Raw genomic sequence first — 19,235 nt, forward strand, 5'->3', positions numbered from 1 at the left:
GTGTTTGCCTGTACCACACTTAGCAACTGAGAATAGTTTCCCAATATATCCAGGGATGAGCCCATGACATTACTGTGATATGCTAAATTCTTAGAATTATTCAAGGGTGTGCCAGGTAAGCTTGGGAGCTGGGAGGCGGGTGTTTTTTTGTTTTTGTTTTTTTGTTTTTTTTTTTTTTTTTCAGATCATATCAGAGGACATTCTCTATCATGGTATCCACTGCACATAACAGAAAAGGTTGTGGAGAAATAGGAAGCACAATGTTTGCGCTAAGATTATCAACAGACAACAGGGCTCTAATCTAGGCTTTTCTTCACATTATAATAGAAGCTGTTCCTGTGGAAATTCAATTATACTCACGATCCCTCAGTTTGACTTCAAGGGCCTCACCTAAATAAGTTACTCACCTCTTAGCTGTAAAGCTAAAGACATGTTCACAAAGCTATGAACATGCCCCAAGAAACCCCATTTCCCCTCAGATCATCAATTCCAAAGCTAATCTCCCATTTACCCTCCAGATTCTTCAGTCTACTATGGCAAAAAAGCAAACAAACAAAGCCAAATGACTACATTCCTGCTGGGAAAGGGGCAGGGGTGGGGTGGTTGAGCAAGAGACCAAGAGGGATATAAGCATCGAGCCTTGGAGGGGAGGACCAAAGGAGTTACCCTGCACGACCTGAAGAAGGTATGCAGGAAGATGCAGCTTTCTAGAAGAAAAGCTTGCGGTCTGCTGTTTGGGGGAGGGGGTGCATATAAGAAATAAGCATCCACCTGAACACCCCAGATGATAACGGAAGACAGAAGAAACCAAGGACTCTGTAATCTTGGAAACTCATGGCCTGTGGATCTCCACTGTGAATTCAGGATTTGACGAGGCCTGTCCCCCAGACCTCTCTCAATGTTCCCTGAAACTGTTCCACAAAATAAAACACATAAATTTTTAAATACATATACTAGTGAAATTATATCCAAACAAAATCCTTTATTTTTATGGGTTTCATTTTCCCTGTGTGGTTATGTGTGTGTGCTCACGTGTACACATGCATGTGTAGGCCACAGGCCAACAATGGTGCCTTCCTTACTCATTCTACAACCTATTCTTTTCAACATCTTTATTATTACTTATGTGTATGTGAGTATTTCTGCGTGAAATGTATGCTACATGTGTGCAGGAGCTTGTGAAGAAGACCAGAAGAGGACATCACATGCCCTGTTTTAGGTGGTTGCGAGCACACCTAACTGCTGAGTCATCTCACCAGCTCTACATCCTATTTTTTGAAATAAAGTTTCTCACTGAACTTGAAATAAACCAATCTCACTAGGTTGGGTGATAGCAAGTTCTGTGGATCCTACTGTCTCTACTCCCCCACCGCACCCCAGCACTGAGTTTCCAGGCACACCACTTTGCTCAGCTTTTTATCTGTCTTGAGGATACAAACAGGTCCTCAGGCTAGACAAACTGAGCCATCTTTCTAGCCTACAAACTTTGCATTAAAAAATTCATAGGCCACATTTATGCAATATCCATGATTTGTTGACTCCTGGTATATATCTTGCATGAACACATATGAAGAATTGGTAAGATGGCCCACTGGGGGAAAGCCTTAAAACCTAAATTCAATTCCCACAACCCAGATGCTGTGGTGTACATCTGGATTTAAAGCACTCCAATAGCGAGTTGGATAGATGGTGGAGAAAGGAGAACATCTTCTGGAAGCTCACAAAACAGCTATCCTGGATCATGCATGCAATGCAGTGTCAGAAACAAGAGATTCTATATCCACAGATAGGAGAAAACACTCTTGAAAGTTGTCCTTTGACCTCCATGGCTCACAATACCAGCATTCACACACAATTAACTTTTGAAAATATGACTGAATGGTTGGTTCCAATATTATCTCAAACACACACACACACACACACACACACACACACACACACACACACACACATGCTATAGGTAGAAAGGAAAAGCTGCTTAGACCTGAGCTAATTTCAAAAGAGAAAAGCAATATGAACAGTGAATGCCCTAGATCTCATTTATTCAAAGACATCCATATAATAAAAAAAAAGATGGTGGAAGCTCAATATAGAAACTGTTAAATAAAAATAACAATAGCTACAGGGCAAGATGGCTCAGTGGATAAAGGTGACTGTCACCAAGTCTGACAAATCCAAATGCAATGCCCAAGATCCACATGGTGTGAGATCACTGACTTACTGATTTACTTATCTGACAGCCACATATACCTAGCAGCATGTATATATAATACATACATATATACACATATATATATATGTATATATATGATAAATGAATGTACTTTTTAATAATAAACTACTGCTTTCTTTTTTGCAGTTAATTCTATAGAAAACGCCATGAAATTTCAAGATTACATACAAGTCCATACAAGCATTGACTAAATACAGGCACATGTGTATATATACTTACATACATTTATATAGTTCATACATACATACAATGCCCATTTATAAAACCACCCTACTATTCCCATGGCTGGCACTTAAGGGTTTTACTGAACTCCCACAACAAATGGAATATCTTAATGACTTAATTATGACTTTATATTTTAATGACTTAAATTATCTTAAATTTTCCAATACTTTAGTAAAATTTATCTTATATTACATTCTACAAAAACACTTCTAAAATTAGTCAAAGTGAATGTGAAATGAAATTCATGTTTAACAAGACAAATATAAACATGTATGCCTATCATTACCAATTTGTGACATTCCTCATGCATGTTTGCTGTCTAAACAATCAATAAACAAATAAATGTTTTCTGTAATATTAATCAGGTGATGTGCAATTAGATTTTGCCATAAAATGAACTTCAAGTAAATAAAGAAATTTCATTTTGGAATATGCTGATAAGCTAGGAATTCATTTCTCAGTAAAACCTGTTATGTAGAACAAACAGCACCTATAAAAAACTACTTGTGGTATGAGTCATGTAATATACATGCTGAATTTGGACCTGTTATGGACCTTCCTTCCTTCCTTCCTTCAGAACACTTAGGGCATCCCCACCTATGAACTGATGATGGGACTAATCTCTGATACAGAAATGATTTCCAAGTCATGGCATTTCAAAGCCTACTCTTCAGTGAGTTCCTCTACAATATGCCAAATCTGACCCACACTGAGAGAGACAATGGTCTCATGCTAGAATGAGACATTCGATGCCTATGAAGTTAATGTGTTACTGAAGACTTTTCCACATTCAGAGCACAAAGGTGTCTCCTGAGTGAATTCATTTATTTATACCGTTGGAGCTGGGCATTAGAAGCCAAGACATTCCTAGTCACTGCATTTGGAAGGCTTCTTCACCATGTGAATTTGATGGTGCACACTCAGTTGTGTATCTGACTAAACAATTTTCCAGTCTTGACATTCCTTAAGGCTTGTCTTCAATGTGAGTTTGTAGATGAGATGTCAACTCTGACTTCTGTAAGAACACTTTCCCACATCTCTCACAGATAAAAGGTGTTTCCTTCCTGTGAATCAACTTATGTTTAGAGAAAACTGACCTGCTTCTAAAGGCTTTCCCACAATGAGTGCACACGTAAGGTCTCTCCCCTGTGTGAATTCGCTCATGCTCTTGGAGTTGAACCTTAGTACAAAAGGCTTTCCAACAGCTGTTGCATTTGTAAGGTCTCTCCCCCGTGTGAATTAGAAGATGCACCTTTAGCTCAGATGGAGAACAAAATGACTTCCCACAGAAATTACATTTGTAAGGCTTTTCCACCATGTGAATTTTTTCATGTCTACTCAATGTTGACAACTGTTTGAAGGCTTTCCCACACACAGAACACACATACGGTCTCTCCCCTGTGTGTATTCGAGAATGTGCCTTCAGTTGAGATGTTTTACTAAATGATTTCCCACAGTCAGGACATTTACAAGGCTTCTCTCCTGTGTGGATTTGATAATGTGACTTCAATTGGGATGGATAATTAAACAACTTCCCACAGTCAGGGCACTTGTAAGGCTTCTCACCAATATGAAGTTGCTGATGGGGTGTCAAAGTAGACTCCTGGAGGCCTGTCTCACATTTCTGAGAGACAAAAGGTTTCTCTTTAGTGTGAATTAACTGGTGTTTACGAAAAGATGACCTGCTACTGAAGGCTTTTCCACATTCAGTGCACACAAAGGGTTTCTCTCCTGTATGGATTCTCTCATGCTCTTGGACTTGTTCCTTAGTAGAGAAGGCTTTTCCACAGTGGCTGCATTTATAAGGTCTCTCTCCTGTGTGAACTCGATAATGTGCCTTCAGTTGGGACATTTTGCTGAACAGTTTCCAACATTCACGGCATTTGTAAGGCTTCTCTCCCGTGTGATTCTGATAATGCACCTTGAGTTCACATGGGAAATTAAATGACTTCCCACACTCATGGCATTTATAAGGCTTCTCCCCTGTATGACTATGGCAGTGCACCTTCAGTTGGGATGGATAATTAAATGACTTCCCACAGTCACTGCATTTGTAAGGCTTCTCCCCAGGGTGAAGCTTTTCATGCCGGTCTAGTATTGACTTCTGATTGAAGGCCTTTCCGCATTGAGAACACACATAAGGCTTCTCCCCTGTGTGAATTCGCTGATGCACCTTGAGTTTGGCTGTTTTACTGAATGACTTTCCACACTCACGGCATTCATAAGGCTTCTCACCCGTATGAATTTGACGATGTACCTTCAGCTGGGATGGAAATTTAAATGACTTCCCACAGTCATTGCATTTGTAAGGTTTCTCTCCGCTGTGACTTTGTTTATGGGATGTCAACTCTGATTTACGTAAGAAGGCCTTCCCACAAATGTCACAGATAAAAGGTGTGTGATTCTTGTGAATCAATTCATGTTCATAGAAAGCTGACCCATCACTAAATGCTTTCCCACACAGAGTACACACATATGGTTTCTCTTCTGTGTGAATTTGCTCGTGCTGTTGGAGTGCAGCCTCAGTGCAAAAGGATTCCTCACAGCTGCTGCACTTGTAAGGGTCCCCTCCAGTGTGAACTAGATGGTCCACCTTCAGCTGGAATGGATGGCTCAATGAATCCGACACATAAAGGAAAACCTTCCCACCACTGTAGGAAGCAATCGGTCTGTCCACAGTGAGAGTGATCTCAGGTTTATGCAAAGATATGGCATAGAGTACCTCCTGACACTGAGAACCTTGATCTGCTTTCTCCTGAAAATGGTTCCCATAGATCAGTGGTTGTTTGTGGCTGAGAACGTCTCCATTCCCAGTACTTCTGTATGACTCTCCTCCATGAGGAACCACACGGTCAGCATTACAAGAGCCTGGCATAAGAAGCTGACTTGATGCAACAATGTCAATGAGCCGATCCCTTTCATTCGGACCATTTGCTCCTAGGTTTAGATCCAAACTTTTTGGAAGTGAGCAATATTGTGGAAGACCCTCTTGTGTTGAAATAAGGTAGGATCTCAAAGGGATGGTTTCCCCAGGCTTTTGATAGTCATGACCACTATTTTTGCTCAGAGTTTTCTTGAGGAAAGAAACAGGAGGGAAAGGTAGAATCTGGTTTTGTTGACCTTTCTTTGTAATGTCAGCACCCTGCCATAGTTCTTGTAAAAGGGAACACCATGAGCCATCTCTTGTGACTTCACTTGCCATATTGCTATGAACGGAAGCTTTCTCAGACACTTTCTGTGGCGAGGTACCAGTTCCTGATTTTTCTACAAACAGAAAGAGATGAAGGAATAGCAGAGTGAATAGAATGGAGGATGAACCAATCATACAGATGGACTGAGACTGAACATTAATGCCTAAGCCCAGGTACTAATGATGCTGATGGTGCTAACAATTAGAAACAAGTAGGAAAAAAAAAAAACTTGTGGATTCAAAAACGAAACAAATAGGGATTCCAAAAATAACAAAATAAAGTACCAAGAGAAAATATTTCAGAAGCCCAGAAGAGAGAAAAATGACTAGCCAGACAAAAAGCCTTTCTGATTTGAATAATGTGGATCCCAATTTCTGATCTCTAAAAATGAAGGAAGGGAACCATCTTAAAAGGAACTGTCCTCACATCTAAATAAGGCAGGAGAGTCTGTAAGGTCAAGGACTAAGAAATATATCTTAAGACAACAATGAGAACTGCATGTTCAAAATGAACAGAGCCTTTAATGAATACCTATCACAGAATGAGAAGAGGAACATAAGGCCTAAGGTGCCACAACTAAGTGGAAAAAAATGAAACAGTCCAGGAAAGAAAATCAATGAATTCAGAGACAAACACGGAAAGCAAAACATATATAGATACCACACATTTGACAGTAAGAACCCAAAAGACAAAACACTAATTCAAAAGTCGGTTATTAGAACACACAAAGTACACCCAGTCCTTTCTCCATTACTTGAACAGTATATTAATCAACTTGATCAATGTCAGCTGTTCACAAACAAGATGTACAAATAAAAATTCTTCTGCACGTATACATGGGAATGTAACTGGTCATCATAAAAAGAAAATGCCTGAGTTAGTTCACTTAAGTTTACTCCTCTCCATGGACAGACAAGCTCATCCCACAAACTCACCTTTCAGAAAGTCTCACATTGCCTCACATCAACAATAAACAGACTGTATTTATTATAAAAATAAAAACTCCAAGGAGGAAACAACCTAATGGTGATCACCACTGGTGATCACCACTTGGTGAGACAACTGACAAACTGACAAACTGACAAAGGCCCACCTGGAAACAACGGCTCACCTTGACATCCCTGGCCTGGGAATTCAGCCTTTCCTGCCTGGGCCTCCTTTCCCTTTTCCAGCCTAAAGATGACTCCGGGGCTGGGAATGGAGTACCCTGTTAATCAAAAGAATATTGGATTTTTGGGTAGTTTCTTGTCTTTAGAGATGATCCAATGAAGCTTTGCACTGCCTCATTGGGAAAACCAAGTCAACACTCTATTTTGTATAATTAATATTAGTAGGTGAACAAAAGAATAAAGCATCAGGACAAATTCAGTAAATACACATACATGTAAGCAAGCACGCACACACATGTATGCGCACACACACACAGGTACACAGAGAGAGGAAGAGAAAGAGGGAGGAAAAGAGGGAGAGAGGGAGGTAGGGAGGGAGGGAAAGAGACTGACAGAGACACAGACAGACAGAGATTACACTTCTGATACCCCCCCACATCCCCCAAGCTCTGGAAAAAGAAGAAAGGAAATCTCCTCACTAAGGCCCATCCTGGACCCCCAGCCAGCCATGCTCGCTCACTGCCATGCTCACCCACTGACAAGAGGTGGCTGTAGATCTCCAGCATCACCTCCTGGTACAGGAGTCTCTGAGCAGAATCCAACTGTTGCCACTCCTCCTGGCTGAAGTTCACAGTCACATCCTCAAAAGACATCCACCTCTGTAATGATGTACCAAAGTTCACTGAGAATCACTCATCATTGGCAAATGGAAAAGTTATATATAAAGTTAAGTTTTTAATGACATTTCACTGCATTTTCCACAAAACATCTACTTTCCATTAATTGGGGGTGGAGGGATAGAGAATGCTTATAAAGCAATCAATCCTGCCATCCGTCATACACAGTCACATTTCTTAAGTACATTAGAAAAGGATTCTTTTTAATACTCTAAGAAAGAGTACACAGCACAACACTGATTAAGCAACAATATTCCAGGTTAGAGTTATGTTGGATCCACTGGATTCAACATTATGAATTTGGCATTTAGAAGCTGCTTTAAGTACTGACTTCTTGCTTGGAAACTAAGTGCCAGATGAAAGCGTGCCCTCTCTGACTTCACTCTGTATCCACCTTCTTGACTTTGGGTCACCTATGTACCTTTGCATATTAGCACACAGTACTCAGAGCAGCAGTCTAAACCACCCCAATCCTCTTCAAAGACAAAGATACAGAGACTGGTCATTGTCTTTATCTTTAATTTTTCCTCTTGAGGTTGTATACTAAAGCAGAACCAACCAAGAACCTCCTCTTGTAATAAGGACTTCTTAGTTATACATGTGGCTGCTTACTGATCGCTATGAAAACAAGACCACTACCACCTGACCCCTAGTACAAAAATAAACAATTCTCTCTCACACTCCCTCCTTTCCTCTTCAAACAGAGCTTCATTCTGTGGCCTGACTGGCCTGGAACTCACTGGCCCAGAACTTGTTATGTAAATCAGGATGGCCTAGAACTGCAGTTATCCTCCTGCCTCTGTGTAATAATTTCTCAAGATGTTTCTATTAAGTATTTTGTCCAGGTGAGGAGAAAAGAACAGAATATACCTGCATTTTATCTTATTAACACTCCTTTCTTTCTGTAGATGTACAATGTACCTCATATAACTTCTCATACGACCTAGAAAAGAATACTCACACAAAAATAAATATACTAACCTTAGACACGGATTACATCATTTGAACAAGGTAATTTCAAAGACCACAAAATCTTACACACAGCTAATGCTAATAAATGTAAGCTTGACTCCATCTTCCAAAGCTCCCACAGGTTTTGGGTGTCTTATGGCCCTTGGCTTCAGAAACTCCAAATTAAGTTCATATGGACACCTCTTTTTTTTTTTTTTTTTTTTGGTTCTTTTTTTTCCGGAGCTGGGGACCGAACCCAGGGCCTTGTGCTTCCTAGGTAAGCGCTCTACCACTGAGCTAAATCCCCAGCCGATATGGACACCTCTTAAAACCATTTTCTATAGGTCAACTCGGGATCCTTGGTCTACCTGACTAGAACTTGTGATGGTCACTGTTAATTGTTAACTTAATGTGGGAAGACATGTCCTGATTACAGAAGAAACCATTCTTTGGGCATGAGATTCTAGACTATATAAGGTAGAGGAAAAACAAAAACAAGGACTGGGCTAGAAAGATGACCTAGCAGTTTAAAACACTTGTTCTTGCAGAATACCTGGGTTCGATTCCCAGCACCTACATGGTGCCTTACAACTATCTATAACTCCAGTTCAAGGGGTATCTAATGCTCTTGTCTGGTTTCTAAAAGCACCAGATTGTGCACATACATGAAAGCAAAAACATAAATCATACATATACAATTAAATAACCATCTGATATGAATTCTTCAAATTACACAGTCCACAATGTTGCTCTGAGTCTCCCTGGGCCAAGGACCACTACCCGACATGTGTCACCATCATACTAGACAGCACGTTTATGTTTAGATACCAGTTTACCAGAAAGACAAGGATCAGAGTGCAGGTTAAGTGACACCATCAAAAAGCAACTGAGCCAAATATAAAGCCTGTCACAATCTAAAGGATAACCCAAGTTCTTAGAAATGATTAGTGACTCTGGATGTGTGGGCACTGGCTGGACCTTTCAAGAAAGACTACATATGATAGTAAAAGGAGTTACAGATGATGTGAAAAATAACTTATGGTTATGTAAAAAGGTGATCATCTCAGAGATAAATTCCAACACACAAAGAAAAGGATAGCCTCTAGTATTCGGTTACATATAACCTAGCAACAGAAAAGATGATGAACAGGATGGGACCTACACTGATAATTTCTCAAAGAAGGAGTTGGGAATGCAATTCATTCTATTTTTACTTAGGTATGAAAATCTTAATATTACAACACTGACAACCTTCGGGCTCCCACACACATAACTGAGCACATGCTATTTCTTTCTGAGCTGCAAGCACTTTTGACAGATCTTCTATTCTGACCCTAATGACACCTGCCAACAGGCAAAGCACTGTCACTCACATGCTGCTTCTCTATGTAAAAATATTTTTTATTAAAATTCCTTACATTAAAAAAAAATTCCTTACATTAACATGTTAGGTATATTACTGTAACTAAAATGGATAATTACAGAAATATTCTGTTAGAATGCCTAATAGAGAAAATATCAATTAATTACATTCATATGAGGCTTCTGTTGGAGGAGTCAACAATTTTCCATATATTTCTTCCTATGAAAAGAATGCCTGCACAGCTGGGCTTAGTGGACACAGTTTGAACTTCAGCACTTCTAAGACAGTTAGCAGATGGATCTCTGAGAGTTTGAGGCCAACTGGATCTACATAGTGAGTTTCAGGACAGCCAGGACAACAGAGAGAAAAACTTGCACCAAAACCAAAACAAGCTCCCCAGAATGCATGCACCCCCAAAATTCACATCTCCTTTTAATAGATAATCAGTTCATGACAGTGGAGCCTTCAGATAACCAATCTACTAAGACTTCAAAGCCTTAATAACTGAGTGAAGCATGGGGAGCCTTTGACTCAAAAAAACAAGAGTTCAGGACTAGCCTTGGTTATATAGTTAGTTTGAAACTACCTTGGTCAACTAAGAAGACCCTTTCTTTTAAAAAAAAAAATGTTTGGTTTTTTTTTAGCAAAAAAATAAAAAAATATTAAATTAAAAAAAAATTCAGGGGGCTGGGGATTTAGCTCAGTGGTAGAGCGCTTATCTAGGAAGCGCAAGGCCCTGGGTTCGGTCCCCAGCTCTGAAAAAAAGAACCAAAAAAAAAAAAAAAAAAAAAAAAAAAAAAAAAAAAAAAACTCAGAAGAAACAAAAATGAATGGTAAAATAATATAAACAATAAAAACTTTTAAAAAAGTCACATGTGGTGGTATATGCCTGTAATCCCAGCCCCTGGAAGGTGGAGGCAGAAGGATTAGGAATTCAAGACAACTGTCAACTGCATAGGGGTTTGAGGCTAGTTTGGACTATGTAAGACCCTACCAAGAAACAAAGGCTGAGGATGAGGAGCAGAAAGAACAATGGCCAAGTAAGTAGATGATCAAAAAGTAAAAGGACACCAGAGTGTAATCTCAAGCACATATTATGAACATATAAATTAAATCTGCAAGCAAATGCCCTGCTCTCAATGACCTGATCAGCAGTGATCAGTAAGACTGCTAATCCTGCACAGCTCTACCTGGCTGCATTTACCCCAGCAGTGGAAATGCTGGGTGTCAGACAACAGACCTCACAAACTTACTTGACTGCAGTTTTCCAACCTGGCTTGACTAAGTGATACTCAAGCAGTGGCACCAATAGCATTCCTCTGCTTCCTTGGGACACAGACACACCTACACTTGATATTTTTAGTGTAGCTAATTTTAGGCATTCCAGTGGAGGGAGCCATGGAGGTTTATATAGCATTTCCCACTCAGCTGAGGAAGCTTAGCTTTTCCTGTTTCCTGAGCTACACAAACAAGTCCCTTGCTCATTCGAGTTTATGTGGAATAAGCTTTACAAGTAATCCAGCCACTCTGGAGGCAGAGGCAGGTGGATTTCTGTGAATTTGGGGGCAACCCAGTCAATAGAGCAAAGTCTAGCCCAACAAGGGCTACTCAGTGAGACCTTGTCTCAAAAAGAAAATGAAAACTTTCTCACTCTATGACTTGCCTCTCTCAAGAGGAGGGAACTTACACTGAGGAGAGTGGAGGGCTTTTGAGATGGGAGAGGGAGTGACTAGGGAGGGAGCACAAAGAGGTTAAGGGTCATGATAAGCTGATGACACGCAGACAATAGAAGACACTGGCAGACACTGCACAGAATAAAGTGAAATGACACAGAAAGCCTAATTTTCATACTATCCATCCAAAAAAGTCACATTTCAAAATGCCACAAATCATGAGAACAGGTTTATGTGCCACTAATCAAACATCAAAACATTTTTGAAATTCTGCTTTTTAGATTTTTTAATGTTATAAGTATGAGTGCTTTACATCTGCACGTGTATGCACCATATGTGTGCCGTACGCTTGGGAGGCCAGAAGAGGCCATGGGATCCCCTGCAACTAGATTATAGACAGTTGTGAGCTACCATACCAGGAACTGAACCTGGATCCTCTGAACACCCAGTAGTCTTAACTGCCAACTCATCTCTCCAGCAACCTAGAGTTCCTTTCAAAAAGAATAGCAACTGAGCTAAAGGATGGCTCAGCAGATAAAGGCATCTCCACCAAGACTGACAATGGAAATTTGATCCCCAGGACCCACAGAGTAGAAAAAAATGATTCCTAACTGAAGTTGTCCTCTGACATCTACACTTTGTGACACATGACAAATAATGATCTTAAAAATTAACAAAAGAGGGGTTGGGTAAATTTAGCTCAGTGGTAGAGCGCTGGCCTAGCATGCGCAAGGCCCTGGGTTCGGTCCCCAGCTCCGAAAAAAAAAAAAAAAAAAGAATTTAAAAAAAAATTAACAAAAGAATGAGGGAAGCAGCACATTAAAAATAAACAGTACTGTTTATTTAATAAATCGCTTAGCAGAGTTCACAGTTCAGTTCCCAACACCCAAATGGCGGTTCACACTGCCTGTAACTCCAGGTCCAGTGGATTCTACACCCTATCTGGCTTCCTCAGGCACCTGCTTGCACACAGTGTACATGTGCAAACTCATGCAGGCACAGACATGTAAATATTTTGAAAAGCTTTAAAAATAAATAGCCAGGCATGGTAGAACACACCACGTGTCAGCATGTGGGAGGCATAGGCAAATTACTGTAAGTCTGAGTATAGCCCGGTCTATATAACAAGTTCCAGGGCGGCCAGGGCTACCTAGTAAGAATCTTGCCAAATGAATTCACTCATTCATTCAAATACAACAAATGGCCAAGGAGCCTATTCATCCTATTATGACAGATGCAGGGGCTGAGATGGCTCAGCAGTTAAGAGCACTGACTGCTCTTCCAGAAGTCTTTGTGTTCAATTCCCAGCAACAGTATCGTGGCTCACAACCATCTGTAATGGGATCTGATGCTCTCTTCTGGTTTGCATAAAGACAGCTACAATGATGCTGGCCAACTCTCCCAGCACTCCTCAGTACCTGTGGCTCCTCCCAGCACTTCCAGCCCTACCTCTTATCCTAAACCTCTTGGTCTCAGCAGCAGGGCTTCCACTTCTCTTATCCTAGCTGAATCTGTACACAACTCTGCACTCTCTTGGCCTCTTTGCCCTGGTTGGCAGCTCCCCACTTGCTTTCCCTCCCGCCTCTCTCCCATCACGGTCGGGTTTAGTCTGTGGGGCCACGTTCATCCTGGTCTCTTCCCTCTGCCTGCTTTCTCCCTTATATCTACAATAAAAATCTTGCCCATACTTTAGAAATCATGTCCTCCACCCTTTATCTCATTTTTCATTCAATAAATAGCAGTAATTGGGCCTAGTGAGAAGGCTCAAGCCTACCCCAAGTTTGATCACTGGAACCAAGAGGGAAGAATTCTATAAAGTGTCCTCTGACCTCTATGCCCACAAAAAAGGTAATGACATAATCACAAACACATAGGCACACCTCACACAGCAATAAGATGTTTTAAAATGGAAAACTAGTCAGACATGATGGTACACATCTTTACTAGGTAGGCAGAGGCAGGTGAACCTCTGAGTTCAAGGTTAACCATGAACTATACAGTGAGTTCCTGCCCAGCCAGAGATATACAGTGAGACCTTGTTTCAGACAGATATGTAAAACATCTGAATGGTAGGAAAAGCATACTTGGGCTGGGAGTGAGCAACAGAAGGTTTTAGCAAGAGCAAGAGATTTCCAGCCCACAGCGTAAGCTTAGCCAGAGATATATTAAAGAAAAAGTGAAATAGCATTTCCATGATTCATTCAAATACAGGCACATATACCCTGATATTTACTTAAGCACCTAAATCTAGCAGGGCAGTGGTGGCACACACCTCTAATCCCAGCACTTGGGAAGCGGAGGCAGGTGGACCTCTGAGTTCAGGGCCAACTGCCTACATTGAGAGTTTCAGGATAGCCAAAACTATACCAAGAAACTCTGTCTCAAAAAACTAACGAACGAACAAAAGAAAGAAAGAAAAGAAAAGTTAAAAAAAAAAAAGAAACAACTAAATCTGTGGTGTTGTTTTTTTTTTCTCACATACACACAGTTCTAGGATTTACCTGAATACATCCCATTTAGACACAGCAGGCCCTACCAATGGCAGTTCCACGGACAAAAGGCAGGCGCAGGGGTAAACAAAGAATTTGGCTGGGTAGACAGAAGCCTAAAAGTGGGTGGGTCTTTGTTTCTGGGAACCACCTTTAATCTTCCCCCAAAGGACAGCTACCTTGAGCTGCTGGTCAACTGGGAACAGTCTGCATCAGCTGAGAGACCCCACCCTGCTAACAAAGTCTGCTCATTTCTTTCCTTTTCTCCCCCTGCCCCCACCTGCAGCTTACACCCCAACAAACCTTTCGTTTATGCATGGAGGAGTCTAGTTTAGTGGTTTACTGTGCCTTTGCTTGCAAACCCTTCTCCTGGGGCTCCTCCCTACAAGAGACACCACACAAATTCAGAGCAGCTAGGATTTTGGGACTAAGGGCCCTGGACACATGAAAGGAAAAGAATTCTCAGATGACAGTGTAGCAGGCTCACAGGACAATTCAGAGTGTGGAGTACCAAGACAGCAGCCTGGCCAGGAAGTTTCCTCAGGGAGCAGGGAATTGGCTTGGCAGTCAGACCCTGGAGCACACTGACAGACTTGAATCCCAGGCTGGCAGCTGGGTCATAGGAGCTCAACTGGCTGTGTCAACTGGGCCTCAGCTTCTCCTCTTTAAAATGGGACAACAGCATCAGCTCAGGAGCCTCCTGTGAGGATTAGCACTGGGCCTGGCACACAGGAAGCTGCCCCAGCTGCTGTCAGCTGCTGATAACTCCATGAGCAGGACATAGAAACACTTGGAGAAAATATCAGCACAATGAATATCTAATGCATAGCATTACTCATTGAAAAGAAAAACAAAAGAGTTGTGCATCAGGAAAAGAATGTATGGACAGACAGGCAGCTGGAGTCACACTGGACACAGCTGTTAGGGAAGAGGGATCTGATAAGAATTGCACGCACGGTTAGGTATTGAGATTAGCAGTCTGAGAGGCTAAAATTAATCCTTTCCCTTTGATGTCCACTTTAAACTCTACCTGCCCCAGGAACACCAGAAGGCAGACCAACACAGTTGTTCCTCTTTAAGATTTAAAATACCTTATAAAAGTGTGGTGGCATCAGAGCTTTTTGAGACACATTAAGGGAAAACTACTTCTTCCTGGCCAAAAGAATGAAATCTCAGCTTTACCTCTAGTCCAGGGTGGAAACAGGACTTTTTGATCTGCTCTAAAGATTGGAACTTTATAAACTATTGTCCCATCTGAGAAAAGTTAATCCAACTCCTGGTTACTATCACTTGGACAGGGGACACCCATTAGGAAAGCAGAGCCATCTGAGGACATGGTTAATAGTTGGGAGTAATAGTTATCACACTAGCCAGTCTCCCACAGAACAGTGCTTACAGACCTTCACTATTAAGCTTCAGGCTTTTCTGAGCTCTAATACAGAAACTAACGTTTCCTTCTCTTTCACAGATGCTGGCCCAAAAGCATACTAAGCATGCTTTCTCTGGTACACTAGGCTTCCTCAGTTTCTCTGAAAATGCCACACCCACAGCTGTCCCTTTCTACTGTGGCTTGCTGGCCTCATGGCCTGGATATCAGGCTTATGTCTCCTCTATCTCCCTCCTCCCTGCAACTACAGGATGCCTGCCTTGTTACCCTGCTCTGTTTCCCTAAAAGAAGACATGAGACATAAAATGGACCCATGAGACTAAGAACTGAAAATGAAAACGCTACCTCTCCAGATTCACCATTTCTTACAGGGATGGGCATAGCAGGCAAGCTTTAGGAACCGGGGATGGCAAGATGTCAAAGAGGAACAAACCAAAAAAAAAAAAAAAAAAGAGAAGTCAAGAGGAAGAATTTGTCATTAAGTAGATGAGACATTATCTATAGTGATGTAGACATGTAATAATCCCACCAGTGGAGAGACAGAGACAAAAAAAAAAAAAAAAAAAAAAAGTGCTGCGTTTGATAGCAGCCTGGGCTATATCGAATTCCAGGCCAGCCTCACATTATGACCCTGTATCCAAAGAAAGAGAGGGCAAGGGGGTGGGGGTAATTACTTAGTGTGGGCATTATAGAATCAATTAATTCCTCACTAGATTAAGGTCATCTCAGAAGTCTGCAGCTTCCTGCATCTGCCCTGAAGACCCGAAGAACCAAGCACGAAGTCGCCCCAGCTTACCTCACGTGACTCATGCTGCTCCTGTGCACCCAATGGCTGGGTTCTCTGCTGGAAAATCGTATCTTCAGCCATGTCCTTTGTCTTCTATCTTGAGGCTTTCTTGGTAGCAAATCCAAACCCCTCAAGTGTCACAGATGTTGAAGAAGGGCACAGCAGGAAATCCTGAGGCCTGAAAGATTTCAGTGGTCTCAGAGACCCCGGAAATCACTAAAAGACAACGGCCCAACATCCGAGCATCGGTTGGTGAGGGCCTGTATGGAAGATCAGATGTAGGCATGTAGAGGACACATCAAAGCCCTGCTCTTGTTATTAGTCTGGGTTATAAAACAAACAACAAAGAAAACAAAACAAAAATTAAAAACCACCCATTAGGAAGAAAGGACACACTGCGGTGCTCATGGGTTAACGAGTGGAAAACCAATGTGCTAACTTAGTCATTGCAAAATGAGGACCTGGATGTTTATTATAGGGATCCAAAATGCCCTGCCAGAGAAGGCTCACTAAGCCCTCAGCCCCTGCCTGAAAGGAGGCAAAATACTAACAAAAACTCGGTAAGCTGCCAACTTAATTGTGATTTCATTTCAAACGATCTTTTCAGCTACACATAAGCATTAGCATTCTGCTTGATTTGCTCACAGGTCACTACATAGAAGAACAGGGGTACACATTCAAGTTGTTTTCATTCTAAGGAACACCCTGGCCACTGTATCTATGTACTCCCTTCTGTAGTCAGCATCTAAAAACAGCACTCCTGTTTCCTGTTGCACAAAGAGCTCAGGATGACAGCCAATTCTGATTCTAGTGTGAGTTTCTAGTCATTTCCCTGTCCACACACAGCCACATTAAGAAAAATTGGCTTACCCAATTCTCAGTCCCCCACCCCGAACACCCCACCCATGTCTGTCTATCCCTTTCTCTCTGTGTGTGTGTGTGTGTGTGTGTGTGTGTGTGTGTGCGCGCGCGCGCGCACGCGTTTGAGACAGGTAGCTCTGGCTGTCCTGGAACTTGCTATGTAGACCAGGCTAGCCATTAACTCTCACTGACTAAGCCTTATCAGTGCTGGAATTTAAAGGTATGATCTACTACTTTCGGATTAATACACAGTTTTTTAGGGACTCCATAGCAGCACAAATACTGGAGTACAAGTACTATGGCCCAATATTATTTTGGTCAACTGCCAATCAGTGATCTTTAAGATCCCCAAGAGAGGCAAGCACTGATGCACATAATCTCCAAAGGATTCCCAAATATAACTCTAAAGTGCCCGAAACAATGAAAATTTGTTTTTAATATTCGGGTTTATTCCTTCAATAATGCCGGCCCACCCTGAGGTAAGAACGAACTAGTTGGTAAAGGAGACCCAACAGCAGCCCATAAAACAAAATTCCTTACTTTTACAGATCTTAGAAGAAATCTCTTGAGCTCAGCAGCTGAGATACTTGGCAGCATGCAATGCCTGGGTCACCCTTCCTACCTCATCAGTGACAGCCTGAGCACACACAGTTCAGACACCTGTGGTCCTGACACTTTCTTTGGTAAAGCCGACGCTGTTTCTCTTCACATAGTACTATGAGGAATCAAGCCTCAGTCACTGGCCACACGAACACTAACCAACCAGAGTCGCCCAAACAAGCATCCTACAACACCCGCACCAGGCTCCATCGCTGCCTGTGCTGACTCCTACGCCAATCACGGCCTGAGTGGGTCACAAGCCACCTCAAAGTCCTTGCTCTTAGGCTCCCGGCTCCCACCCGGGACCCGCTCCCGCAGCGCCCACTCACTGAGTCCTGCCCCCAGTGTCCTCAGATGACAACTTTCATGGACGACTTGTGAAATTCCACAGGAGAGCACACTGAGAAGTGACAAAACACACAAGACTCGGAAAACCGTCGAGAACAGGGTGAATACGAACCAAACGACCCCCGCCCTATCCGACGACCCCTGCAGCCACCTCAGCCCGTCCCTCAGCACAGACCAGCGCTCCGCGCAGTACAGCGTCCCTCCTTGCGCCGCCGCGGTTCACCTCACACAGCACCTCAGAGAGCTCTGCACACCGCACGCCAGACGGCGACTTCCGCCTATGGAAGCCAAAGAGTCCCGGATGGAAAAGTTCCAAACCACCTCGCGGATCCGCCAGCGAAGTAACACTAGAATTACTACAACATTTAAGATTTCACGGCCACTCTATTTCCGGTGTCTTTTAGATTTCCGGCAGGATTTGTCCACGCCCAGTAGAATACTGCGCATGCCCACTAACACTTTTGAAACTGAGTGCCTGCCAGCAGTCAGCATGGCAAACCCGGTGGTGCCAGTTTCCTTGGAAACTGTCAGCGTTGTCCGTCCTCCGCTGACGTTGGAGGCCACCATCCAGGAACTTGGATTCCATATGGTCAGGAAAGCTAAATACAATGCCTTTGAGTGGAAGTATGAAAGCTGTCCCATATGGTGTGACAGCCTGGCAGGAATTATGATATTCTAAAGAGACATTTTGTGCCCCTTCTTTTATAGACTATTGAGACAACGGACCCCAGAGATAGAAATCTCTTGATGGGAGAAAGGATGTGCTAAAGCGAGGAGGCAGTCAGAGCACGGACTTGTCACGGGAAAATAGATTTCATACCATTCTGACAACTTCTTAGACCACTTTGCAGGACAGACAGGAGCCAGAGACAATGTTAGTGAGGGGCCAAAAAACTAAGATCGCTTAGTTACATACCTCTTGCCTTCTATTTAAACCTAATTCTGCAAGGGAGAAGGGATGAGAGAGTAGAGCAGTAGCTTAGCAGTTGGGTGCACAAACTGCCCTAACTGGCTCAATTCAAGCATTCACATCAGCTCACAACTATCTGTAACTCCTGTTACAAGGGGACTCTCTTCTGACTTCCAAAGGCACCAATCACACAGACATTCATGCAGATAAAACACCTATACCCATAAAATAAAAATTGAAATCTTGCCCAGTGGTGTTGGTACATGCCTTTAATCACAACACTCTGTAGGCAGAGGCATGCAGACCTCTGAGTTCAAGGCCAGTCTGTTCTACAGAGCAAGTTCCGGGATATCCAGGAGAAATCCTGCTCCAAAAAAAACAAAAACAAAAGGATTAAATCTTAGTCAAGTATTTGTCTCATACCTTTAATT

The 19,235-nt window shown here is 42.3% G+C and overlaps 1 protein-coding gene across 18 annotated transcripts; it reads right to left on the minus strand.

Annotated features, from left to right (window-relative positions):
• Positions 1-1,334: 1,334 nt before the first annotated feature.
• Positions 1,335-18,286, minus strand: Zfp715 (zinc finger protein 715). Of its 18 annotated transcripts, none has more exons than XM_087628331.1 (6): positions 18,070-18,286; positions 17,876-17,946; positions 16,095-16,263; positions 7,291-7,417; positions 6,761-6,856; positions 1,335-5,722 (listed from the first exon to the last, which is right to left on the minus strand). In XM_087628331.1, exons 3-6 carry the CDS (start codon positions 16,164-16,166, stop codon positions 3,423-3,425), a joined length of 2,595 nt encoding a protein of 864 aa, XP_087484457.1. In that variant the 5' UTR covers positions 16,167-16,263; positions 17,876-17,946; positions 18,070-18,286; the 3' UTR covers positions 1,335-3,422.
• Positions 18,287-19,235: the final 949 nt, after the last annotated feature.

This window comes from Rattus norvegicus, chromosome 1 (genome assembly GCF_021556685.1).
Source record: "Rattus norvegicus strain SHRSP/BbbUtx chromosome 1, alternate assembly SHRSP_T2T, whole genome shotgun sequence".
NCBI lineage: Eukaryota > Metazoa > Chordata > Mammalia > Rodentia > Muridae > Rattus > Rattus norvegicus.

Excerpts from the sequence above, each read along its gene's own strand:
- Zfp715 (XM_087629287.1), bottom strand. The coding sequence starts at position 16,166 with ATGGCTGAAGATACGATTTTCCAGCAGAGAACCCAGCCATTGGGTGCA. Across the intron at positions 7,418-16,094 it reads AGCAGCATGAGTCACGTGAG|AGGTGGATGTCTTTTGAGGA; the intron begins GTAAGCTGGGGC and ends ACATCATTACAG. Across the intron at positions 6,857-7,290 it reads CAGCCACCTCTTGTCAGTGG|GGTACTCCATTCCCAGCCCC; the intron begins GTGAGCATGGCA and ends TTTGATTAACAG.